This window comes from Thalassophryne amazonica, chromosome 22 (genome assembly GCF_902500255.1).
Source record: "Thalassophryne amazonica chromosome 22, fThaAma1.1, whole genome shotgun sequence".
NCBI lineage: Eukaryota > Metazoa > Chordata > Actinopteri > Batrachoidiformes > Batrachoididae > Thalassophryne > Thalassophryne amazonica.
Window position 1 is genome coordinate 17,872,482 of NC_047124.1, and position 27,337 is coordinate 17,899,818.

Here is a 27,337-nt window from a genome sequence, read left to right on the forward strand (position 1 = left end):
TTGAACATGCTTTTCTCTTTGAAAGCCTGAGGAAAATGGGACGTTCAAGTCATTGTTCAGAAGAACAGCGTAGTTTGATTAAAAAGTTGATTGGAGAGGGGAAAACTTATACGCAGGTGCAAAAATTTATAGGCTGTTAATCTACAATGATCTCCAATGCTTTAAAATGGACAAAAAAACAAACAAAAAAAAACATAGAGACGTGTGCAAGAAAACGGAAAACAACCATCAAAATGGATAGAAGAATAACCAGAATGGCAAAGGCTCACCCACTGATCAGCTCCAGGATGATCAAAGACAGTCTGGAGTTACCTGTAAGTGCTGTGACAGTTAGAAGATGCCCGTGTGAAGCCAATTTATTTGCAAGAATCCCCCGCAAAGTCCCTCTGTTAAATAAAAGACGTGCAGAAGAGGTTACAATTTGCCAAAGAACACATCAACTGGCCTAAAGAGAAATGGAGGAATATTTTGTGGACTGATGAGAGTAAAATTGTTCTTTTTGGGTCCAAGGGCCGCAGATAGTTTGTGAGATGACCCCCAAACTCTGAATTCAAGCCACAGTTCCCAGTGAAGACAGTGAAGCATGGTGGTGCAAGGATCATGATATGGGCATGTTTCTCCTACTATGGTGTTGGGCCTATATATCACATACCAGGTATCATGGATCAGTTTGGATATGTCAAAATACTTGAAGAGGTCATGTTGCCTTATGCTGAAGAGGACATGCCCTTGAAATGGGTGTTTCAACAAGACAATGACCCCAAGCACACTAGCAAATGAGCAAAATCTTGGTTCCAAACCAACAAAATTAATGCCTTGCAGATGTGAAGAAATCATGAAAAACTGTGGTTATACAACTAAATACTAGTTTAGTGATTCACAGGATTGCTAAAAAAGCAGTTTGAACATAACAGTTTTGAGTTTGTAGCGTCAACAGCAGTTGCTACTATTATTGTGAACACCCCCTTTTCTACTTTTTTTTTTTTACACTAATAGCCCAATTTCATAGCCTTAAGAGTGTGCATATCATGAATGCTTGGTCTTGTTGGATTTGTGAGAATCTACTGAATTTACTGGTACCTTGTTTCCCATGTAACAATAAGAAATATACTCAAAACCTAGATTAATCTTTTTAGTCACATAGCTCTACTATTATTCTGAACACTACTGTACATGGCAGTAATTAAGAAAATGCTAACTGGAAATGGTTAGCACCAACTGCCGTCCAGTCAGCTAGCATAGCCAGTTGGGTAATTGTATGTTAACGGAATTGCGGTCAGAACAAATCTTTTAACGGTAAACTCAAATATGGCCAGATTTGGCTGTAGAATCACCCAATTTCCCAATGCGATATGGTAACCACAGTTAATGCTTAACAGATGCCGTCACAGTAACTGTAGTTAAACGTGTTAATATCAATATCAAATCATCGCTAGGATGACAGCATATGCTAACGATAACAGCAGTTACCATATCCCATCTGAAAAATGTTTGTGTTGTGTCCGGTATGATTGTCGCCAACTGTTAGCGTCACTGCATATGCTAATGATAACATCAGTTACCATATCCCATTGGAAAAATGGTCTTGCTAACTGGCACAGGGGTCTAACACCACTGGTACAAACTGTTAACGTCACTGCATATGCTAATGGATTAATTTTTTTTTTTTATCCAACTTTCTTTATTGAACTTTCAACAATATGACATACCATGCTGACAATTGTAAAAAGAAATACATTTTTTTCTTTTTTAACTATGACCCATCAGTAATAAAACATCATATCATCATAAGAATATCCAGTACATACATAGCCATACGCTCAACATCTGTAAATCCTGGGAAACGTTTATCACTGCTGTAGAAGTTATACACGTAAGACACATTCTCACACACACAAACACAAAAGGGAAAAACTAAGGCGACAGTTCTAAGAAGTAGCGGGCCGCCCTACTTTAAGGGAGGATTTTCAATAGCATGAGGAGACGGAGATGGACGGATCAGACACGGATGTGCACAAACACAAGTGACATTGCAACACAGCACAGGCCGCTATCGTTACATGGTGGCATGTGGACGCACAACAGGTTCATCAAGGTGGTTTCTACACAACTTCAAATTCTTATGATTTGTCCAAAGTTAAATTTAAAGGCTTCCGTTGGTGTTTAACATTACATACAGGGATGGTATCGCTGTTATGTCCCATGATGTCTGAGTTGATTCCCCCCCGAAAAAAGTCAAATTAATCTTCTGTGTGTAACGTGCTCATAATGAGCTGCTTATTTTGGTGGAGAATTTGATCTCCTTCTGTGAGTGCCGAGCTGCCGGCGGCTCCCAGCAGGTGTGTGGAGACTCTGATTGGTGCAGGTGTGGCACTGAGGATACAAGTTTTTATACCGCAGTCTCAGATGGAGAGGTATAAGAAAGAAGGAAAAAAAAACAAAACAAAAAAAACACATCAGGAACAGCAAGTTGAGTCAGAAGATTTTTAAAGGGTGACAATTTCCCAAAATGATAAGCGTACTGAATGGATGAGTCTATGATTTCCGCTAAATTATGAAGCCTAACACATTTAGCCATTCAAACAGCTTGTACATATAGCCGAGTTTGGCCAAGAGTTTCTCAGAGCAGCACCTCAGCACAGCTTGTGTATGTCCCGTGTATGTTGGCGTGCTGTTCAGCACAGATCAGCATGACTCGGAAAAACGTTCAAAATTTTAAGATGCTCGACTGGACTGCTGGCCACCTTGCATTCGACTCAATGTCAGCTCTAAGCACCTCAGTGTTCAATTTTCACGGCAAACACAGAAAGAATTACTGCAAGCTTTGAGGATGGAGTGTTCACCAAGTCCACCAGGAGTTGTGCCAAATGTACTTTTCCCGAGTGGTGTGCCTGCTTGGGAGAACTTGGTTCTAAACGCAAACTTTCACCAAGTCTATTTGTCTGATTTCAAGATAAAAATAAAATAAAAATCTAATTATACTTAATATAAGACTAAATGAACCTGCATTTCAATAATCCATCTTAAAATATAAGAGTCTTAGAAACATCGTTTTGAGTCACAGCTGAGATTAAACAAGTTTTTTTTTGACTCACCATAAAATTTTTAAGCTTCTGTATTTGTTAACGATGTAACAGTTTTAACACAATGGTAACATATATCACTAATTGAGTTTTTGCAACTCATTTCAAGAAATTTTTCAAGAATATTTACTTGTTCCATTGGCAGGTATTTGTTTTTTTAAACATGAAAACAAGTCTGCTAACACCCCATAAAAACATTAGTTTATCATCTCTACCCGCATGCCAAAAGCAGACCGCATCAAAATAAAATAAAATTAAAAAAAAAATTATTTTGGCAAATTTCATTGACGGCAGTACAGCTGGTGCAAGAACTGGCATGTCCGCTAGGTGGCAAGTGTGCTTTGGCCAAAGATGATCACTGACAACCACAGTCAGGTGCTCTGTGTCACTCACACACAGTACGCATTTTTATGACACTCCTAGCGTGCAATACACTGACTGTATTCAACATGGAAACAAGATTTACATTAAAAATGATATTTTCAGTTCCTTACTTGGTATGCAGGTGTTGTACGTGTTGTTTTTCAGGTTTGAAATGACGTATATTCCTGTTTCTAAGAAAAATAAATAAAAAATATGCCCTCCCTCACCACTTTTTTTCTGATGTCAGGGATAATTTTTTTTATTTTTTTTTTATTTTTTTATTTTTTTTAAATGGGGCCTAATGGAACAAGTGAAAATTCACACAAGATTTCTTGAAATTAGTTACGACAACTCATCTTGCTAGCATTAGGAAGCATTACATCAAACATGACTTTCACAGACACGGCTTGTTGAAATTTTACTTTAAGTGATATTTTTCCTTCTGTTAAATATAATTAGATATTTTTAGACAAATACGCTCGGTGAGATTTTGAATTTTTTGCAATGTGTGGAGCTGAACCCTGTCAGGTGTAAGAGTAGCCGAAGCATGAGTACCAGAGCATTCCAGCGTGTATGGCAAGTACAGTAACTCTAATCAGCACCATATACTGAGGACCTGATTGAAGAGATCTACTCGAGTACCGGACCGGCAGATTTGGTATCCCTAAAATATTCCTTCACAGCTTTTAAAAGAGGGAACATTTATTATTACACTTCTCTTTGCAACGCTTACTTCATGATGCATCGCTTTCTTCCTCCAACAATAATGACGTTAGATGACAAAAAAGAAAAAAAGATAGAAAAGTCTTATTTTCTATATTATATTTAAATATACAGTATATCCTAATTATTTGACAATCTGCCATGTTGGTAACACAGTATAGCATATGGATGGGGGGGGGGGGGGGTGTCCATATGTAACGATGCTTTGTAGCTTGAAATACTTCATGACAACACTGGCAATGTGAGCGGCTCTTAACAAAAAGAAACTGAACCGCCAATGAGATGCTTTTGCGGTGGATTTGAGTGACATTTGGAACGAACCTATCACTGTGCAGTCATTCTTTAAATAAAAAAAAAAGAAGATAAAACTACAGTCTAAACAGAGTATGCTTTAAAAATGTCTTTTTTTAAAAATGACATTTGACTGGACCCTGTCACCCCATCTAACCCCTCCCACTAGGTCTAACCCCACCTTTGCAAATTGATATAGAGAGAGAGAGAGAGAGAGAGAGAGAGAGAGAGAGAGAGAGAGAGAGAGAGAGAAAACAAGTAGAAAAAGACAATAAAAAAGGACTGGAAAAGTGTCCATCATCACTCCATCTTCAATGAGTCTTCATTCACACTTACTTTTTTTAATCGAGTTTGTTTGTTTTTTTATAAAGTATATATAATTTTAACGCCTTTTGTAGCTAATAAAAGATCTGGTGAAGGGGGGGGAAAAAGGATGGAGGGTGGACAAAGAACTCAACACACAAATGAGTGTAGAATGAGAGAGTAACGTTGTCGATGTGACGAGTGGAAGTGAAACGTCTTCCAGAGGAAGATGTCGCTCAGCAGGGAGCGAGCGAGTGTCAGGTGCCTGGAGCGGCTCCAAGGTTACAGCTAACGATATGGTTATTGTTGACGAGGGTGAATAAATAAAGCAACTGGCAAAAGGGTTGGGATTGCCACGCCCCTCTGCCCCTCCTCCTCGTATATTAATCAGAAGTGTTGGCTATTCTGTCCTCCTTTCCTTTCCTCTGTCCTCTATCCCTCCTTCTCCCTGTGTGGGTTTGTGTGGTTCGTGAGTTCTGGATTTTCTTCGGTCCATCCTCAACACTGGTTTAGTACCTGGAAGAGAAAGCGCGGGAGTCAGGAAAACAACTGTTGCCACGGTTACTGTCTAAGTTTATACGGTGATCTGATCCATGATGGCCTGAATGCAGGTCATTCATGAAGGACACTTCTTCATTAAGTCCTATGACCGGCAAAGGTAGCCAAAGACTCAATGATGCATTTGCACAAAAGTTAATAGCGCGACAGCTACCAAGAATATCACAAGATCGATCCCAAAGCACCAGTGCTTGGGATGGTGCCCTCCTAACTCATGCGAGACAGTTGTTCGATGAACTTATTATTAAGTGCTGACCCAGATTTGAACCAGAAAAAGGTGGTCAAGTTCAACGCCCTCTGAACTGTCGAGGGAGGATTGTGAAGAAGAAGCCATTTCCCAAATATCCCGAGTGATCACACGGCAAAAGCTACGGACACATGTATACAGGAAGCCCGTGTCTATATAACAGCCAGACAAGCTGACACGTATGACAACACCATAATACCTTTTTAAGATCACCGGTCCGTGCGAGTTTTTGTCTTCTTGAAAGTTGTCAAATTTAGAAGTCCACAAGTTGCAAAAAGTCAGAATAATGCTTATTTCTAGATGTAGTGTACTGCCATTTTTACCAGACTTTTTCACATCAGTGCGTCATTTTTGACTGTGTTCCAGAAAAAAAACTAACCACGGTTTGCTTGAGGTTTCTTCCTTACCACTGTTGCCTACGTGCTTGCTTGAGGGGTTGGTAAGGTTAGACATTACCCTTGTGAAGCAACTTGTACCATCTGCAAATTTTACAATGCTGTTTGTAGGATGCTTAGCCATACAATCATAAGTATATATGGATTATACAGCAAAGGGCCGAGATTACAACCTTGTGGAGCGCCGGAATTCAGAACTGTGGTATACGGAGCTTTACTGTATTGCGCTTATTGCCACAGGACAGAGTACGTATTGATGCGCTCTGGCTGCTGCCGGTCTCCTCATGTGCTGAGCCATTTTATTTCTTTACAACATCAATTTGCTGAGGTGTTCTTGTTACCTGTAGTAGTTTGGCTTGAAGGGCCCGTTCTTGTTCAAACCCAGATACTTTGCTTGCTCGTCACTCAGTTCTGTAAGATGTGCGTCAAATGTAGGTAGATGTAGACTGGCCACGTACTCATCTGGAGGTGAAAACACAAAGAATGTGACACAGTCAGACATGTAAGAAGTGGACAGCTCCTTAATGTGTGAAGGAAGGAAGAAACATGGAAAGCCCCTTTCCCATTTCCTCTTTCCTTTGAATGATGTGCGTCCTTCTTTTGATCTGGTTTTGGGTCAACTTGCTTTGTGTTTCTTATTTTGACTTTCCCACATGCATCAATTCTTCCCTCAGCGCACACGGAGCACTTTCTTGGCTCTGTCTCTCCACCATGTTTCCGTCAGTGCGTGCATGCTGTCACTGGGAGACTGACCCACATTCTTCACTGTGTATTTGTTCTTCTCTCGCACACAGAGGAACCGCACAGAAGTGTGACAGACATGCCGTGGGCTGAATCATTTGACTTTGAAGTTTTTGCTGTCCAGGGAGATGACTGAACAAAAATGTGTCATCTGTTGTGCCAGATGTAACACGACTGCAGAGTTTTTTTAAACGGAAAAACAAACTAGTCTCTTCATGGCCATCACTATGTTTGGTGGCTTCTCTGAACAGCGCTGCTCTTCATCTGATTGTGTTTGCGTTATCTCACAGCTTAGAGCTGCAATCATGATTATTTTTGTGATTGATACATTGAAGACTTACTCGGAAATTCTGAAAACCAACTAATTATTCAGAGATTTAAATATTCCAATGAACAGGTATACATCACAGGTAAGAAGTTATAAACACAATTGATTATCTTTGCCATTTCTCAGAATGAACACAAAAGCTGTTAAAATGCACAATACTTGATTCAACACTAAATCGATTATTAATCAGTTATTGAATTAATCAACTATTTTTGTCATCGATTAATTGTTTTAGGTGCTTTTTTTAATGTCATCTTGGGCTTAGCAAAATTACTGATCAGTATTTTTCACCATTTTACAGACCAATTATGGATTAATGCAGAAAATAAACTTATAGAAAAAAACAGCAGCCAGTTGCAGGCCGATGAAATACAATGGGATTTTATTTTTGCAGATCAAGAAAGGCAAACCTGCGTGCAAGATTTTCTTCCATATTTTTCCATGACTGTATTTTTTATTTTTGGTGCTTTATATCCTTTATACATTGGAATTTTTTTAAATATTTGTCAAGTGACTACATGGCAAAATATTTGAATGCAAAGTTGAAAGTTGTTGGTACATTTTATAGTTATGATTTAATGGCAAATTAACCAAAGGATGACAGACTAAAAAAACAAACATTCAAAACATTCAATAGACTATTAAAAAATAATTTAGATGAAATGAAAGAAGTAACCACTAGATTAAAGGATAACAAAAATAATTGTTAGTTTATATTTATGCTTTCTGTCCTTGTGTTTGATTCATTTGTCTAGTGGATTCTTCTTGTTTATGGTTCTGTGTGGCCTGAAACGCTTTATTATGGACTAACAAACAATTCTTCCACCATGTTTACTTGCTTCAAAATGATGTTATGCTGTCAAACGTACAGGCTTTTTCAATGGTATATCCAGTGTGCATGTTTCTGTAAGCATGTGGTCATACAGTGAGGAGGAGTCTACATAATCAGTTTTAAATAATCAGTTTTAAAGTTTAGTTGTCACAGCTGGGATTTTTTTTTTTTATATATATATATTCTCTTCAAAACTCTTACCCATCTTCTTGGGCAGCAGGTAAACGTCCTGTTTGTAGCGCCCCTCTGGGGCATTGTACAGCTCTATCAGAGCCAGCGCCTGGAAAAAAAAAAACATAAGTGTCAGTCATGGATGCGCTGGTCCTACGAGAAGAGAAAAAAATAAACCAGGAAAGGGGAAGAAACATTTCAACGTAGATACAAAAATAAGTTACTTTAATATGTTAACTGGTTGTTCTACCTGGGTAGTGGCTGTGATGGATAGCACAAAAGTGGGCACAGTGGAACAGCTGAGGTTCAGCAGACGACCCTGAAGAGAAATATTCAATACGTGCAAAAAAACAAAACAAAAAACAGACTGAATAAATTTGCAGCTGAGGGAAAGATCATTTGCAGTGAGGAGACATGACATTTGGTAAGCGTTGGAAAAGTCAAGCTAATTGGCATGACATTTAAGAAGTTATTCTCCATTAATAAAACGCTTTCTAATGAAATTTTGTGAAGGCTTGTGACTTTTTCATCTTAAAAGGAGAATTTTAGCTACCGAACTGAACCATGTGATCACAGTGGTGCCATACGAGAGTGTATTTTTTATACTTGGAAGAAGTTTACTTGCTGATGGTGGATTGAGGACTTCCCTATAAAAAATAAATCACTGTAATTTCAAGCTTTTAAAAAGAATGAGCATGAATAAATTCTTCTGTTGCTACAAATGAGACAAAGTCCCTTAAGCTCAGACATACTGAACATTTGTGTGATGTACTTTAGTATCAGGTAAACGACATTTTGGGGGTAGGTCTGTTGAAATCTGCTGCAGATGAAACTATTGAAGAGACGAAGGTGACAACGGGATGCCAAATTTTTCGGTCTGACCCAGTCGCGCTGCTCTCATTCTGTCACACGCACACAGAGTCTTAAAACTGTTACACGGACAGAGAGGTTGTGCAGATCTATGTTGGAGGCTATGCTAAACTGCTCCGATGTCTTGATAGTCTTCTGCAGACATTTACACGCTTATTGTTTAATCCATCAGGCTGCTTTGATTTATGATCTTTTTACTGCTGTTTTGTTGGAATTTAAATTTGTTGTACAGATGCATGCTTTGAAATGGCTCTAGGATGGTTCTGTGTGCGTCTGTACCTCTGCCAGCAGGACTATTCTCTTGCCGTCTGGCCAGATGACATGGTCCACCTGGGAGCGTACTCTCTCCCAGGTCAGTTCAGGAGTCCGCAGACTCGCCTGGAAGAAGAATGCATGAGTGAGTTGCCTTGACAGAGGTGCTGTGGTGATGCAGATATCTTTGCAGGAGAATGAAGGTTCAATCCTTTTGGGCCCTGGTGTTTCCTGTATTACTGCATTGCTATGAGACTTTGGACACTGACCTAAGGGCCCTGTCCCATTGGCGTTTAGGATGATTTGCGTATGGATTGCACACAAAATTGGCTCATATTCACTTAACATCTGCAATATGCGTGAAACATGCTTGTATGAGTCGGCCGACACCCGCACACGTCCGCAATTGTCTGCGGAGGCACGTTTTTCCGTTAACAGGATTTTGAGCTGCACAAAATTTTGCCTTACATACTCCATACATACTCAATATACACACAATCTATGCACTGTATATTCGCCGTCATCTGCTGATATCCGCAACTGACAGGGATTTGAGGCTTGGCAGCAGACTGGGACAGTGTGTAAAACAGATATTTTGCGTGCCCATCATGTCCACATCATGAACTAAAATAAGTTGTAGCGACTGCATACAGATTGGCCACGAATAAAGCATTTTTATTACGTCTGCTTTGCGGCGGATGCAAATCAGATGTGCTGTGTTCACAGCTGGACACCGTTCTTTGTTCTACCGGCTGCTACACGGTCTGTGCTGGATGCTGCCTATATAAAATAATTATTTCGTGGCGGATTAATCATTTTATTCTGCAAATTGGCTGTTGAAAACGGCTCTAATCACCTCCTGAATAAAAGCTGCAGCTGGAGCCATCTAAAAAGGTAATATTTGACTTGTTTACACTGTCAAGGCTTGATAAAACAGTTGCGTGTTTTTCCTTCTTGTGTGCAGCTGTTACAGTATTTATTCCTATGTTTATAACAGATTTAATACTGCCGTGATAATCGCAATGCGTCGGATCCGTTTCCTCACTACATGCATTATACAATATATGATTGTTCATCATATATTCGCTATACATTATTAATATATCCATAATTCATACTGGGACATTTGTCATTTTTAGCCATTTTTGTTGCGGACGACAACGAATGCCCGTAATTTGTGTACTCAATTCATGTGCAATTAATCCTCTCCCCAGTGGGACAGGGCCCTAAGGTGATGGCTAGATTACTTTGTAACTAGGTCTCTTCTGCGAATTCTTGGATTCCACTGGAATGACTGTGAAACGAGCAGGTACTTGTAGAGACTCAGATGAAGCGTGTCACTTGCATCACAAGTAAACACAAATTGCAACATTTTAACCATGTGGTGCATTTCTCTGTGCATGACCCACCACACTGGTGTCTCAGTGTTGAGGAGTCCAACAACTGGAAAAAAGCCACGGGGACGGCCATATTTCATTTGACAGCAGCAGACAGATGGGTTACATTTGAGAAGGAAGGATGGCCTGGTTGCTTGCTATTTAGGACCAGGAGCAGTTCCATGGTGTAAGTTCAGTCCTGACTGTCCTAAAGTGGGAGTCGTGGCCAGTTTAGGAAATTTTAAAATGCTCCAGTCACATTGAAAAGTAAACCACAGAATTCTTCAGATCCTAAAGATTCTAAAAAGCTCTAGTTTGTACCATCTACAGACTAAAGTTTTTGAGTTATAAGGTATAAAGCGTAGAAATGGTGAGATGTCAATTTCAGTTTGCATAGGAGTAAAATAATAATGCATCCAACTTTGTTAAAAATCAAGAAATCAGGCAAACTATTGGTTGAGATAATAGCATTTTTTAACCTTTTCTACTACTTTCAATGTAGAATACACAAAATAACGTCTACAATTTTTCAGAAATTTGAATTTAAACTAGAGTGCCAATGCTGGAACCATTTTTACCAGCCCCAGCTCGCAACACAGTTGCAAGTATTGAACATTCTGTTAGACACCTTGTCAGAATTCATGTTTCTGAATCCTGTGTTTTGTTGTGTATTTAACAAAAAAACAAAAAGAAAACTGTGCATAAATATGTGATGCTGATAACTGACCACATCGATCTCAGTATTGGAGTGACCCATGTTGCAGACAATGCAGCCGTTCTTCATGCGGTCCAGGTTCTCTCTCATCACCACGTTCTTATTGCCTAATGGAGTGAAAAGACAGAAAAAGAGGTTAAAGGACAAATACACTAAGGTTAACACCATATAAGGTGAAAAAAAATGTGTTAAAGGTTGCAGAAACAAAACAACCATCTGAAATGCAACTCAAATTTGAAGGTGAATTATTTTGCCAAATTAGGACCCCATAGAGTTCAATTTTATTTTTATTTAACAAAATACGATTCAAAGTCTGTGAATGCGACGTTTGATAAAAATAAAACGACAGACAGCCAACGCGCGTTCTCATTGTTACAATTTTACTGTTATGCAACTGTTCTTGAGAGCAGGATTCCTAATTACACGTGCACATGCTCCTGAATTGCGCTGTAGGGTTTTAATTAGTGGAGCTTAATGGAGCCAACAGTACACAGCCTTATTAGTGCTAATGTTTGCCCCATTTCTTTTTTTTCCCCTCAGCATTCTTTCACAAAAGATCATTTATCTTCCTCCATCTAATTATCTTCCCATTATTGTTCCTGTTGAAATCTGGCCCCGATAACCAACCCCCCCCAAACTTCAGGCTGTCAGCAGCACGCACTGATGAAGCAAAGAGGCAATCAAATCGCATCGCGTCTTCTCAGGGCCTGCACACAGTGTCGCAGGTGGACGAGTGATGCGGGCTGCGTGAGTCGACCTGTGCAGGTGATGACGATGTCCACTTGTCTGATGACTTCATTCAACTTCACCAGCCTGAAGCCGTCCATGCTGTGGTCGGGAAGAAAGGAAACAGCGCGTCAGACCACAGAAACGTGCCTGCTGCTTCAGCTGTGTCGTTGAGGCCAAAGGAAGTGGAAGCGCGAGCCTCACCAGGCCTGAAGGGCGCAGATGGGGTCGATCTCCGTGACGTAGACGATGGACCCCATCGCTTTGAGGGCAGCAGAGCAGCCCTTCCCCACCTCACAGTGACACAAACACAGGATATTATAACACAACATAAAACAGAGCGGCATACTGCTCATTGAAACAACACAACAAAACATGCAACCAAGACTGGAACCTGCACAGACAACCAAAAACTACAGGTAAGCTCCGGCAAGTTTGTTTTTCTGTCCACATGGCTCTCCGTTTGCTATTCTGTTATTACTGTCAAAAAGCATGATCTTGGAATGACTGCATCATGCCGTGATACTTTTACTTGATCAACACACTCTAATATCGTCTATGAAACACACCAGGATCGAATGAGTCAGATCACATGATGCACACAGCTCAAAAACACATTAGTTTTCACAGTATGATAGCGTGGTAAAAACTGGAGCAGTTCCTTGTTAAACATCTCTTTCCAGGAACCAGGACTTAGTGAAACTGAGAAACGGGACGAAAGGCCAAGATTTACTAAAAGTGCAGAACAACCCCACCTAAAGGAAACCAGCCTCAATTGTTTTTTCTGTTGTTCTTCCTGTAACATTACCCAAATTTTCCACTTTCGTCCTGTCTGGCGTCTGCCAGTAAGTTGGAGAGTTTGAAGGCTAACACAACAACAATAATTTAATTATATCTTTTGTGCATTAAAATGTATACCAACATACAGTGTAGTCTGGACTTTTTATTTACTTCAAAGTGCATATTTCCACAGTTAATACAAATTCTCTTGCTCCGTCACTAAATAACCCATGAGTGACATTGTCACGGTTTGACTCAGGCTCTGCTGAGATCCAATAACAGTGCTACACGACATGTTTGAAAACCATTTTTACAGAAGAAATTCAAAATTTAAACAGACCAGACTATGCTTGTTTTCTCCATACCTGCGCTATGAAAGAGGTGGTCTGAGAATTCTAAATCTTCAGTAGTACTTTTGGACAGCCCAACCTGCTACTGCCTTCTGCTGGTTCTCTCAAGGAACACACTATTGGCCCAGTTAAACGCTGAAAGACACGTCTCCTCTACCACTCAATTCTTATACATGTATATACTTAGCAAAACTAAAAGAACTTACATAAATACAGAACTGAAAAAAGCAGCATTGTCCCTGCTTTTCTTTTCCAATTTGAGGAAAGAATTGCTTCACTTCCAGTAAGACTGACATGGACTTCAAAATTTTGGTAGATAAACACTTTTGTAACATTGCTAATTTATTCATAGAACAACAGTCTTATGCCTTTTGAACATTTGAGCCATAAATATGATATTCAACCAAAGCAATGATTTAAATATTTACAGATCAGACACTTTTATCCTACTCTCACGTGTGTGGAAGAAATAGCAGTAAATCACCACTCCAAGAGAGATCTGATTTCTTGATTTTAAAGAAAATTTTACATAATTTTGTCGAAATAGAAAAATAATCTTTTCAAGCATTTTTTACATAAGAAAAATATCTTATTTTGGGAAAATGTATCTCACTTTTTCTTAAGTTTTTCCAGCTAATATCAAGCTGTATTTTACCACTAACAAGGAAATGCAATGGATTTCAAATCATCCATGCAAAGGAACAAGATTGTTTTACTTATTTTAAGACAGAAGCTAATCTTAAAATAAGAATTCTGTCTAGTTTTAAGGCACATCTTGATTATTCAGTGTCTAGACAGTTCCCTAGTTTTGAGAATTCTAACCAAGTAAATTTTTCTTACCCCATTGGCAGTTTTTTATTGCTTAATACAAGACAATTTGGCTAGATTTCAGATTATTTGTCTTATTTTGAGAGGGGCAGTTTTTGAAGTGCTAAAAAATAAAAGAATGCCATGGTGTATTTGGTCAATGCAATTGCTTTTGAGTAGTGACAGAACATCTGCTTAAAAGCTCAAACACGATCCATAATCACCCACCTGAAATGGTTGATGGGAACCTATAATATACCACCAATCTTGCTACCATTATGCTCCCAAATTATGAGAATGTTTCCTGTAAATTGTAATATAAGCAAGGCAGATAAGAAAAAGGCCTTCTACTGCTTATTACAAGCAAAACAGTCAAATCCTGGAGATCTATCACAAGACCACATTTACAAGCTTGGCTTGCCAGACTATCAAACTCTTGTCCTTGAAAAGCTTATCTTTATAATTAAGTGTAAATATTCTACTTTTGATAAGATATGGAAACTTTTTTTCTTTTAATTCTGACAAAGGGAAAAAGTCATAGAAGCCTTATCATCCTGAATGTATGTTGTCTTATGACATTCCTATTCTTTAGCCTTTTATATGGTGATTTACTTTGGAAATTTCTGCTTTTGCATCTTTACTTATTTATTTGGTTTTATTAGTGACATGCCAATACCCACTTTGGACTTTGAACTGGTACTCAGTGTTGTGCCCCATCAGGACAATATGTTGGCCGAAGCCTTGCTGTGATTCTACTTGTTCTTTGCTGTCTTGATTTTTTTAATGCAAGTCCTGCAGTATGTGGAAAATTATGTTCTTTACTTCGAAGCACCATTACACTGTTTTGCAGATGCATTCAGTATACTGACTGGTTAACTTACCTGCCCTCGTATATGTTATTAAGTGACAGTTCTTACCTCTCCGTATCCACACACCACCACCTGCTTGCCTCCAAACATAACATCAGTTGTCCTTTTCAGTCTGCAGAGAGACAGAATCATATTACTGGGAATATATTTTCCCCCAACTATCTGGAAACACAGCATGTTTAGGAGATTCTTTCCTACCCGTCTAATATGGACTCCCTGCAGCAGTAAAGGTTGTCAAACTTCTGCTTTGTCACCGAGTCGTTGACATTCATAGCTGGAACACAAAGCTTCCCTGCTTTGGAAAGCTGGTACAACCTAAAACGCAATGTTTAAATGACTATTAATATTTCATCATGCATATACAACCCCTGGCAATAATTATGGAATCACCAGACTCGGAGGATGTTCATTCAGTTGTTTAATTTTGTAGAAAAAAAGCAGATCACAGACATGACACAAAACTAAAGTCATTTCAAATGGCAATTTTCTGGCTTTAAGAAACACTATAAGAAATCAGGAAAAATAATTGTGGCAGTCAGTAACGGTTACTTTTTAGACCAAGCAGAGGGAAAAAAATATGGACTCACTCAATTCTGAGGAATAAATTATGGAATCACCCTGTAAATTTTCATCCCCGAAACTAACACCTGCATCAAATCAGATCTGCTCGTTAGTCTGCATCTAAAAAGGAGTGATCACACCTTGGAGAGCTGTTGCACCAAGTGGACTGACATGAATCATGTGTCTAAACTCTGGACCAAATACAAACAACATGGGAAGGTTGTTAAAGGCAAACATACTGGTAGACCAAGGAAGACATCAAAGCATCAAGACAGAAAACTTAAAGCAATATGTCTCAAAAATTGAAAATGGACAACAAAACAAATGAGGAACAAATGGGAGGAAACTGGAGTCAACCTCTGTGACCGAACTGTAAGAATCCACCTAAAGGAAATGGGATTTACATACAGAAAAGCTAAACGAAAACCATCATTAACACCTAAACAGAAAAAAAACAAGGTTACAATGGGCTAAGGAAAAGCAATCGTGGACTGTGGATGACTGGATAAAAGTCATATTCAGCGATGAATCTCGAATCTGCATTGGGCAAGGTGATGATGCTGGAACTTTTGTTTGGTGCCGTTCCAATGAGATTTATAAAGATGACTGCCTGAAGAGAACATGTAAACTTCCACAGTCATTGATGATATGGGGCTGCATGTCAGGTAAAGGCACTAGGGAGATGGCTGTCATTACATCATCAATAAATGCACAAGTTTACGTTGATATTTTGGACACTTTTCTTATCCCATCAATTGAAAGGATGTTTAGGGATGATAAAATCATTTTTCAAGATGATAATGCATCTTGCCATAGTGCAAAAACTGTGAAAACATTCCTTGCAAAAAGACACATAGGGTCAATGTCATGGCCTGCAAATAGTCCGGATCTTAATCCAATTGAAAATCTTTGGTGGAAGTTGAAGAAAATGGTCCATGACAAGGCTCCAACCTGCAAAGCTGATCTGGCAACAGCAATCAGAGAAAGTTGGAGCCAGATTGATGAAGAGTACTGTTTGTCACTCATTAAGTCCATGCCTCAGAGACTGCAAGCTGTTATAAAAGCCAGAGGTGGTGCAACAAAATACTAGTGATGTGTTGGAGCGTTCTTTTGTTTTTCATGATTCCATAATTTTTTCCTCAATTGAGTGATTCCATATTTTTCCCTCTACTTGGTCTAAAAAGTAACCGTTACTGACTGCCACAATCTTTTTTTCTTGATTTCTTATAGTGTTTCTTAAAGCCAGAAAGTTGCCATCTGAAATGACTTTAGTTTTGTGTCATGTCTGTGATCTGCTTTTTTTCTACAAAATTAAACAACTGAATGAACATCCTCTGAGGCCGGTGATTCCATAATTTTTGCCAGGGGTTGTATTTAAAGCAGCAACATTAACACAATCACAGCCCACTGGAGAAAAGTCTCACCACTAGGTGGTGGTGTTAGCATGAAAATGCACATTCCCTCAAACAACAACCAGCTTCATCTGATCGCGTGTAATATTTCATATTTTAAGCAGAAACGCCAGTTTGAGACCAGCAAAGACAACAGATGCTCTGAAGTCATACCTGTGCACACCAGTGACGCTCTCCTCCACTATGCCTTTGATCTTCTTAAACATGTTGGGGTATTTCTTATAGATCCAGTGAGTCAGGTCTCCACCATCATCCAGAATCTGACAGACAGTAAGAGACAAACCCATTGAAAAACAGTAAGGGATATAACAGATAAACAAATAAATGTGCATTCTGTATTTTGCCCATATTCTCAAAAGGCAACTTCAACACGCTTCTACATTAGGCTGCAGTATGCAATCCTCCTTGTGCTCTACACACATCCAGTTGTGACAAAAATACCTGGTGTAAAAAATTCTTACAAGTACCACCCACTGTTAATGTGGGCTAGAGTAATAAAAAGAAAAAAAACGAAGAAGAAGAAAAAAAGCACCCCCTCCCTATGCTTTTGAAAGTTTTATTTAGACTGTACTACCATGTTGGGCTGCCAGCCCTCCACGTTGACGCAGCGATCAATGCACCACCAGAAGTCATCCTCTGACTCACCCTTCCAAGCAAACACACTGAAACCTAGAAAGGAGTTTATAAATAGAGTGCAAAATTAGAAGAACACTGAATCAGGTGAGAGAAAATCAGCAAACTTGCACCTATGAATGTTATATGAAATGGTTGAGGTAAAAATAACATTTAAAGGTGGTGCAATATTATACATTAGTACAGCAGCAGTAACAAATATTGATGTAAAATTTTGTGGTTTAACAGCCTCCTGTGCAGAGAAAGAAGCAACACTCCCTCTGTGCCAGGAGCTTTTCCTGTCCCGTTTACATGCTCAGTCAGCCTGCGAGTACACGTTTAGTCCATGAAATTTCTGCATGTCCACTTTTACTACCTCACATTCACCCATTCATATGTTCACACAAATACAAACACACACCGATGTCAGCATGCTGCCACACAAGCCACTCAACGGAACACTGGGAGCAACTTGGGGTTAAAGACCTTTCCCAGCTGCACCTTAAAGAATTTCCAGTGTGACAGGGAATCAAACAGACGATCCTCTGGTCAGGCAGGGATTCAATATACCTAAGCTTTTGGTTCTGTGTCGCTAAGTTTAACTTGTGAAAAGATTGATCTCAAATTTATCCTCAGCATTTGGACTTAAATAGTGTAGAAAAGAAAATTTTGCAATCCTCTAAGATCAGGGGAAAAACTGAATTCTGTTCCAATTCTTAAATTAAAATAAATCAATAAATAAATCCTACATTTTCCCACCAGAATTGAGGGATCTAGGGTGGTCAAGGGAACAATAATGGTAGTCTTCCATGAATGGAACAGACAGCTGATGTCTCACCTCCCTCTGCCAAAGCAGCCGCCACCTCATTCTGGGTGGAGTAGATGTTACAGGCTGCCCATCTGCACTGAGCCCCCAAAGCTGACAGAGTCTCCATCAGCACCTGAGAGGAGGAGCGGGGGGAAAAGGTGAAATGTGACTCAGTGGAGAGTCGCTGACGTGAGTAGCTCTTGATTGTGTTTCTGTACTCACAGCAGTCTGGGCGGTGATGTGGGTGCAGCCCACCACCTTGGCACCAGCGAGGGGTTTCTCCCCTTGTGCTCGCTTCCTCAGAGCCATCAGGGCCGGCATCTCTGGAAGTGAAGGCAAGAATCCAATTGCCAGTTAGGAAGTTCCAGTCTCTGTATCATTTATATTCAACTTGCTGAAAGAGTTACTGGTGTTGAGGACAGAAGAGCGCGAGTGTGTGCGTCTGCGAAAGCAGCCTGCAGGCTTCAGCTGAGGCTCTCTGAATGTTCTGTGTGAGCCAATTATGGAACGGCATGAATGCGTTCATGTCCTGTTTTTTTTTTTTTTTCCCTTTTTCCTTTTTTAAATGGTGGTCAGGAAACATATGGACACCAGCAGTGTGGAGGTGGCAGGAGAGCATCTCGGCAGAATAAGCTTTGGTTAGACTTTACCTACAAGGGTTCACTGTACACACTCTTTCAAAAACCATTCATACACGCTGCATTATCTGTTGCAATAATGTAGAAATATTTCTCGGCGTCGGAGAAACCCGAGGCATGTATGCTGTAAAAATGTAGTGAGGTAAGGAATGAGTACATCCTCTCCAGTTTGTTCATGCAACAGCTCAAAAACAATGAAAGGCATCAATACCATGCGCGCCTTCTACACACCACCATATAAAGGTACAAGTAAATATGCAGATGTTGGTGTTTTTGGACTATGACTTAAGGGTGACTTCACTTTGATGTCATGCACACCAGTCAATCACAAATACTTTACTGATCAGTATACAATCACAGCCACTTTATTAGGCACACCTTGCTAATACCAGGTTGGAGCCCCTTTTACTTTCAGAACTTTGTGGCATAGATTCAACAAGGTGTTGGAAACATTCCTGAGATATGTTGGTCCGTTATTGACATGATATCACGCAGTCACCCATTCAACCAGTCTGCCCATTCTGCTCCAATATCAATAAGGCCACACAACTGCTGCTCACTGGATATCTCCTCTTTTTCGGACCATTCTCTGTAAACCCTAGAGATGGCTGTGCATGAAAATCCCAGTCGATCAGCACTTTCTGAAATATTCAGACCAGCCCGTCTGGCACCAGCAACCATGCCAGAGTCAATGTCACTTAAATCCCCTTTCTTCCCCATTCTGATGCTCAGTCAGCAAGTCAGCTTCACCGCGTCTAGATGCCTAAATGCACTGAGTTCCTGCCATGTGATTGGCTGCTTTAGATAATCTAGCTAGGTTCCCTAGTTGTTGAGTTTGTTTATTTTTTCATGTTTTCCTTGATCTTTGAGCAACCTATTCCAAAATCTAATCACCTCAACCTATCTAAGTACTATTCTCATCAAGTATGAAAGAGATCCATGTGGCCATTTTTGACTTATCTTGTCCACAGACAGACACACACCAGTGAAAACAATACCCTGCTTACCGCTTCTCTGCTGTCATTTCATAATTTAACAAGTTATAAAAGCATATAATCAGGATAAATGGATTAGACACACGCTTGAAACAGCGATTGATATGGATGATTAGTGTAGCATTTTACGATGGTGGAAAGGTTTTGCATTTTACTGATCAATGTAGGTAGATTTTGCCCAGCTGTAACAATCACCTACAGTGACATCATCTTATGATGCTTTTTTGTCATGAAAACCTTCAATATCAGAGAAAGCTGCAGATGTATCATGGAACCAAAGTTACATCAGGTCACTTTTATTAGACTTGGAACATACGTTATACAGCGTAAGGGGCGGGAACATTTACTGATTAGTGTGCATGTATGAAAGGGGCTTAAGAGAGCAGGGATAATCCTGTTTACAGGACAATCATTATTACATTTATTAATAATTAATAGCCAAGATTAAAATTCGCCATGTAAACTGTCAAACCTTGTTCTGCAATTTCAATTTCTCGGCGTCCAAAGTCGGACTGTTTGATGTTTTTGATGCAGAAGTCTCCGTTGCCCTTTGTGTTCTTCTGTTGCTTGTCTCGGGGAGACGTCTCATCGTCAGAGCTGTCTGTGTATGACGCTGCTGCAAAGACACACAAACAACAGAGTCAGCGTGATCACAGCGCTCAAAACCGGGTCTTTTAAGCAGGGCGGATTCCGTAATGCGCTCCTCCACCTCGAGTAAACCGTGTCATTTTCTCAAACATGCAATTTAACTTTGGTCGGCTATGGATGGGTTCTGCAGACGCCGCCCGTTTCCAATTAGTTATGGCAGTCACCTGTTTCCAAATAGTTATGGCAGTGAGAGTGTAAATACAGTATGTAACCATGATGACTCACGGTACCACATGCACACTAAAGATCAGTGTTTTCTGTGCAAGATATACACAGTGCTGCAAAGTGCAAACAGCTGTGAACAAATCACCCACATTAAAGAGATGAGTCTGGCACATGCTGACTCACTAAGCAGGCTTGGTGCTGATTTTGTAAAACAGGTATGACGCCAATGCTACTCCCACAGACCATTCAAAGTGGCAGTGCCACCTGATAAGACTGGGTGCCCTGCCAGTACTGTAACAATACTCAAAGAACACTATGTACTGTGCCAGGAGAGTGGGGGGGAAGGAAACAATGCATGAGTAAGGCCGGGAAAAAAATCTTTAAAAATCTCTGTTCTGAGAGAAGAAAAGTGTGGGAGAGGGAGTGAGCCGAGGAGGTCTTTGAGGCTGCACAAATGGATGTGCTGATACTTGTGGTGATTAGTGAGAGGACACAACAAAAGTGTGCTGGTGGAGAAAATGGTTTGAGGAATGCAACTAAAATTAATCGCAGAGTCACCTCTGATGCAGTGTTTTATCATTATTTGGTTAAGTTGCAAATCTAACAGGGATATTCCACAAGGTGGCATTCTACTGCGACCGGATTCGTCTATGATCCAAAAAGGGCAAAAACAGGGTGAAACCGCTTAATCCAGCTTGCCTCCTAACAAGATGGCTTATAAAAGGTGCAGACCTGACAATGTACCCGAAAACAAAAGAAAGGAGCTCGAGCTGTTATACTCTGAACAAAAACCGTGACAAACGCTGCTTTGGCTTCAAATTTTTACCGCCATTTGCAGCGTGATCAAACAAGTTTAAAGCTGTAGTCAACACGGTTCGAACATGACTGAAGCCGTTAAGACTACGAATACCCTGAAGGTACTAAGTACTATCAACGATTTCGAGGATCGGGATGAAAAACTGGATCCACATTTCAAATCTGGTGCCGATGATGGTCGTAGCTACTACATATTCCAAGTTTGTTCAAGACTGACAAAGATGGATCAAGAAATTACTACGATGTTTCAAAATGCACCCTGATTTGCTATTCAGGATTAACGGGAAGGAACTGTACTCTGAGGAATAGCCCCATTACAAAAGCAGTACACAATAGCCAGAAGACAAGATGATGTTGTACACAATTTATCCAACCACCTGGACAAATCCTAAAAGATATAAAGTTGTAGAAGTTAGATAAAAGGAAGAAATCCTCCTTATGGAGCTGTTAGTCACCGTCTATCCACTACAAAAAGTGTTTACAGGCTCACTTAAAGAAAGCACAGAATCAATATCAGAGGGTCACGTCATGTTTTAATACTGTCCTTGTTAATCTCTTAAAAACTGAGGATGTTTGCTTTTGGAGAGCCTTTAATTTCATGGTTTCATGGATGTGAGTTTTTTTTTTTGTTTAGTCATTACAGCAGAGAGGAGTGGAAATAGAGAGCCAAGTCTTCCACCCTGATCTCTGCCCGTGTTTCCCTCTCCAGTAGGCGGCCAGCGGCTAATCCTCCCACGCCATGTTTCACATGAACTGGGGTGTAAGAATGCGAGCCTAAGAGCCAAAGATGCAAGACAAGAGCTGTGACGGCAAGAGAAGAACATAAGAGGAGATTGACAGTGGCAACGGAGGCCAGACACGGTGTCCAAGTGGATAATCGGTGCCCTAAAAGTCATGTAAATGAACCGTGCAGCAGCGGGTGCACCGGGCAGGCTGAGCGCATGCATGCATTGTTCCTGGAATGAAAATGAAGCGAGTAAGAAGATATCATGAGCGAGTGTCTGCACCTGAGCTGTAGCTGTCTGTGGAGGACTGGGAGATGGAGCGGGACAGCGAGCGGCGGCCGATCTTCGAGGGCCGTTTGTTGAACTCCTGTTTCTGGTCTGCAAACTGAATCTGCTTGGGAAACAGAGGGAGGCATGGGGGAGGGGGGATAGAAATCAGAATTTACCTGCATCATCAGTGCAACAGGTGCTTGTGCAATACCCTCACGCAATATTTCAGGTGCAGAAAGGACAATGTTGACCTACAACGGGTATTTGTCAAGAGTGCCTTGCAGAGTAAAAAGTCTTTTATTATTATTATTACTTTTATTTTCTATGCACATGCTTTAACTGAGGGGGAAAAATCAACAGTGTTTCTAAAATGATTTATTCTGGCTAATTCTATGGTAACAATTACATTTAGAGTTCATTTTTAATAATATGGTCAAATATGGCCAGTACTCCAACTCCAGTACTATACATGCAGAAACATGCAGACAGCTCCTGGTGGTCTATCATCAAATTATTAACCAGGACTACTGCGCTTCACTTCAGTGATCTGACAAGATCCGGTGCTCAAAGCTGCATGGCTGCAGATTTTTAATATTCCCTTCAATTAACAAGGCAAGCATGGAACTCTTGATGTCAGTCAGTCATTTGATACACAAAACTTACATAAAAACTACCCATTATTCACTTGTGAAATTTTGTGTTCTAATAGATAAACGTGAGGACGTGTGAACCTCCTATATTGAGCCATGTTGGCATTTTTTAAACATACGCAATGATCATAACATAAAATAAATAAATAAACTCAGCTGCATTCTGAAAAACCAACATTTCTCATGAATATGTGAAGTTTGGAGTCACTAGGTGCAATGTTGAGAAATGTTGGTTTCTCAGAATTGTTTTTCTGGGTCAGGCTCGAAACTTCTCATTCGTCCCTCGTATGTGCACCGTGTTCGATACTCAACAAGAAAGGGCAAGGGCTTATTTATTTTCTACCCTCCTTTTGACAAGTGGCCAGGAGGCCAAAAAGGAAATGCGGGATGAACTGCTTAAGCTACTGCCTACTGCCATGGGCCTACTGCCACCATAAGCGGCAGGAAATAAACCATGAAGAAGAACGGAAGGATACCACCTCTTTCAAGTCAGGTCACGTTGGCTTATGCAAAGATAACAAATGTTTTATAAATTGCAAAGGATGCAAAAGCAGATAAAATTCCGAATAAATGGAACAGAGAGAACAAGTATTGCATAGACTTCAAAAAGATTGACCAGCTTTGGGATGAACAGATAACGGAAACAATGAGGGCCTTTATCGACCTGCATCAAGGCCACACAGCTGACACAAAGTGCAACAGTTCATCCTGCTCCCTGCAGCCAGGCTACGATTCATAAACCACAACACTCCATCACTGATAATCCCGACATTATTGCATCAGTGTTGGTAGCCTGAGTAACTGTTACAGCTTCTGTCATAGTTTACATACTGATGACATTAACACACAATAATGGCTGAGCAAACCATGTAACAACAATGCAAACTTCAAGCATGCTAATGGGTAGAGCATTCAGTGACTTCTGATGTATTAAAGCCACAGTGTGTAGGCGGTGCAACATGGCGGCCTCCACAAGGGGGCCCCCACATAAATATGAAGGTCTCAGACGAACCACACGAAAACACTTTGATTTGTTGTTACAGGTAATCATACACTTATGAAGACATGATGATTAAAGCTATATTCCATTTATGCTACTAAACGCCACTAAATCTAACACGCTGTACTTTTAAAACAACATGACATGTATCATATTTCAGTATAAACTTGTTATAGTGACAGAAGGAGGCTAATATTCGCTGGAAAGTCACAGATTCTGCAAATGACAGTCCTCAAACGAAGGTGATGAAAGTTTCAGACTGAATGAAGGGAAAGAAACAGTCTTCAATCATTCTCTTGTAAAAAGATGCCCTTGAGCATTATGCAATTTATCAAACAGCCGTATTTTTTCAGGTTTTTATGAGTGACATTTATAAAGTGGTAACTGTGACACTGAGGAAGGCGTGTGGGCGTCTTCATTCATTCACTCGTTTGTTCTCAGCACGCACTATGTTCCACACAAATTTTACATCAGCATGTGAAATGGTGAAATGAAACATTTATTTCTGTGTGCTGCGTTCTCTCTCTGTTCAGCGATGCTGTCGGTGGTAATGATGATGAAAGAAGCAACAGTCATCATCACGAGATGGACAGCTGAATTATTTCCTGATACTGAAAGCATAAAAAAAAAACACAAACAAGCAAAGAACTCTATTGTTCATTTTCATTCACTTCCCACATCAGTAAAATGATGAATGCTGGAGATGAATTAGCTGGTGACCTTTGCCCTCCATTTCAGCTTTTAGCCAAGATAAAGAAACATTCTCAACTTCAAGATACTGTGATAAAAGGTTTTCTAAATTTGGATCAGATCATCACCTTGCTATACGACCTCACAAAGGCAGACTAGTGTCCCACTTTAATGCTGGATCAATCTCTTCTCTCCTTGCCGTTTGTCCTCGTGCATTTGTCCATGGGAATCAACACGTGTGTTCTGTTGCCAGCGTTGCCATGCGTGTGTGGGAGGGAGTGTTATGAAGCAGCGAGCGTGATGTGTGTTTGACTGAAGGCCTAAAAGAGCGCGTGCTCTGAAAGGACTTAGTCATTCAAGGTCTAACCATTTCACAGACACCTTCGTCTCCTTTTCGCTCGACAGCAAACCAGCTCAAACTGGCCTCACACAGTGACGAGTGCCGCCATGTAATGAACAGTTCTGCTTTCTTTCATTCTGACCAAGACACTCATGACAGCTTTGAAGCAGCTGTAGGAATCTGTGAACGTGACTGGAGTAACTGAGGACCGTGGAAGTTTTTGCTTGTTGCATCAGCAGTCGCAGCTTCATGGTGGAGTGGAACAGAGAAGGATTTTAATACAAGAAAACAAAAACAAATGATCAAAACTAGCCAAAAGTCTCCCATGTGCCTTCTGGCAAACTGCAGTTGAAATGTCACATCTTTTTAAAGAAAATCTTCCCCTGACAGTTGCTCTTCCGTGTGATGGTCGCATTCTCTACTGTGAATCTAGCGACCCAATTTTAACTCTGGGAGCTAACCAAGCACTTAATTTTATTAAAACTCCCCCCCAGACATCTTTGGATAAATGTAACGGTTTGGTAAAGTGCAAAGTATTATTGCTCACATATATTCAGAGGAAACATTTTTCATGATATGTGATCAGTTCCCAGTCTTACTGTCAGAACACCCTTTTCATATTTGTGCTTCATTTAGCTCATGCTGCACATTAATCAAGGAATACTTTTTTTTTGTATAACAAAACTGAATGCTCATTTTGATCTTGTCATTTAATGAACCCACCACCTGCCACCCCAGACGTAAAAGCTTAGGTTTCGTACTCTTTTTAGAGGTGCTCTGTTTCCACAAAGACAGCCTGGACTGTCCCACCTCTGAACATGAAGTCATAATAGTGTAAGAATCGAGAACATTTCCTTCCAGAAGAAAAGCAGAACATTTATTAGATGTTTCTGAGCTCAGATTACCACAGTCTTACTGAGGCCTGGAACAGCACTCATCAAGAGAGAATGACGCTGTAGAAAAATATAAAATAGATTAGATTGACACCACCGAGTAAAGAAATATGGCTTGATTTGAAGAACAAAGACCAGTGGAACATTTCTAACACTGTGCTTTTTCCTTCCTGCACTCTTTTACATTATGGATGGCGGCTGATTGGGAAACTAATGACAAGTGAATAATGTATGTTAACTTGAAGCGGGGACACACGAGCCCAGCAAAGCCTGAAGCAGAGATTACCTTCCACTCATTCTATGGCTACGTGAGATTACGACTGCCAACATCTGACAGACTGTCGGTAAATACTGTAAGATTCTGGAACTAAAGCAAGGCGTAAGCAGTTCCAACAAGGCTATATACAACCACAGGCTGTATATACACCGGATGAATGCTTTGGGATGTCACCCGTAGGATACCTGAAGAGCCATATGATACTTAAAAAAGTGCTGCTCTGGGTGTTGCCATTTTGGCAGTTCTTACTCCACCTACATTCAACTAAACCATAAATGGGTAAAGAGGTGGGCGCATCAGGCAAGGCTCTGCATGACCTGGATGGAATAAATGAAGCTTGAACACTCTCCATCTCAAAGTTATCAAACCAGCTAAAGCTAACAGGCTAACCTTAGTTTGGGTGTTTTATTAAAGCATATTTTTGCAGACTGTGCGGTTGTTTTCATGACGGGTGTCTGGGTATGGGTATTAAAAGTTAACTGGAACTAACGTCATCAAGCTACCGATGCCTGCAAAAATACCAACGTTGCTAACATACAAAATTAAGCAATATGAAATTTTCACTTGACTGATTTAGTAAAGCACAGAATTCATCGATGATTTCTTATAGACATTTGTAATAAAATGCTCAGAAAGGACAGGCACAGCAGCTAACAACTCTCTTCTGTTAGTGCAGCTCTGACCCAGCTAGGCAGCAAACGCTACCTTTCCATTCAAAGTGATTCCACACCTAATTCTAACTTTATAGCTTACAACATGTTAAACTAATGAGCTATAGATATCAAAACCATTTTTGGCTGTAAACATGTTTATTTCTACTCTAAAGTGGAACATTTTAACATGGGCTTCAATGAAAATCTGATCACTTTTGGAAACTACCTCAAGCAGCCATTCAAGAAACTGCACACTTTTTCCTCCTTTGGGTGGTTTCCTTTTCGATAGCCAGAGGTTGATGCTTGGTACGAACAGGCAATAAAACACCTCTCACTAAACTGCAAATGCCTCACTGACTTAGATGAGACTATAACACTTGTAAAACAAGGGCATCAATGGGAAC

General features: G+C 40.2%; 1 protein-coding gene across 3 annotated transcripts; it reads right to left on the reverse strand.

Annotated features, from left to right (window-relative positions):
• Positions 1–1,758: 1,758 nt before the first annotated feature.
• On the reverse strand, positions 1,759–22,578 carry LOC117503782 (putative adenosylhomocysteinase 3). 3 transcript variants are annotated; one of them, XM_034163029.1, is made up of 16 exons: positions 22,443–22,577; positions 20,279–20,419; positions 18,396–18,496; positions 18,204–18,306; positions 17,328–17,422; positions 16,907–17,013; positions 14,979–15,095; positions 14,829–14,892; positions 12,179–12,267; positions 12,006–12,076; positions 11,261–11,355; positions 9,185–9,283; positions 8,286–8,354; positions 8,066–8,144; positions 6,305–6,425; positions 1,759–5,279 (listed from the first exon to the last, which is right to left on the reverse strand). In XM_034163029.1, the coding sequence occupies exons 3-16, from the start codon at positions 18,492–18,494 to the stop codon at positions 5,273–5,275; spliced, it is 1,215 nt and encodes a 404-aa protein (XP_034018920.1). In that variant the 5' UTR covers positions 18,495–18,496; positions 20,279–20,419; positions 22,443–22,577; the 3' UTR covers positions 1,759–5,272. The 3 variants fall into 3 exon arrangements, with proteins under 3 accessions (XP_034018920.1, XP_034018919.1, XP_034018921.1); XM_034163028.1 differs by having other exon boundaries at positions 20,279–20,422; XM_034163030.1 differs by lacking the exon at positions 1,759–5,279 and having other exon boundaries at positions 6,301–6,425; positions 20,279–20,422; positions 22,443–22,578.
• Positions 22,579–27,337: the final 4,759 nt, after the last annotated feature.

Bases quoted from the DNA above. Each gene is read 5' to 3' on its own strand.
- LOC117503782 (XM_034163029.1), bottom strand. From the start codon at position 18,494: ATGCCGGCCCTGATGGCTCTGAGGAAGCGAGCACAAGGGGAGAAACCC. The intron at 17,423-18,203 runs GTGAGACATCAG...ACTCCTTTCTAG, and splicing joins GGCTGCTTTGGCAGAGGGAG to GTTTCAGTGTGTTTGCTTGG. The intron at 17,014-17,327 runs GTAGTACAGTCT...ACTGTCTGTCAG, and splicing joins AGGGCTGGCAGCCCAACATG to ATTCTGGATGATGGTGGAGA.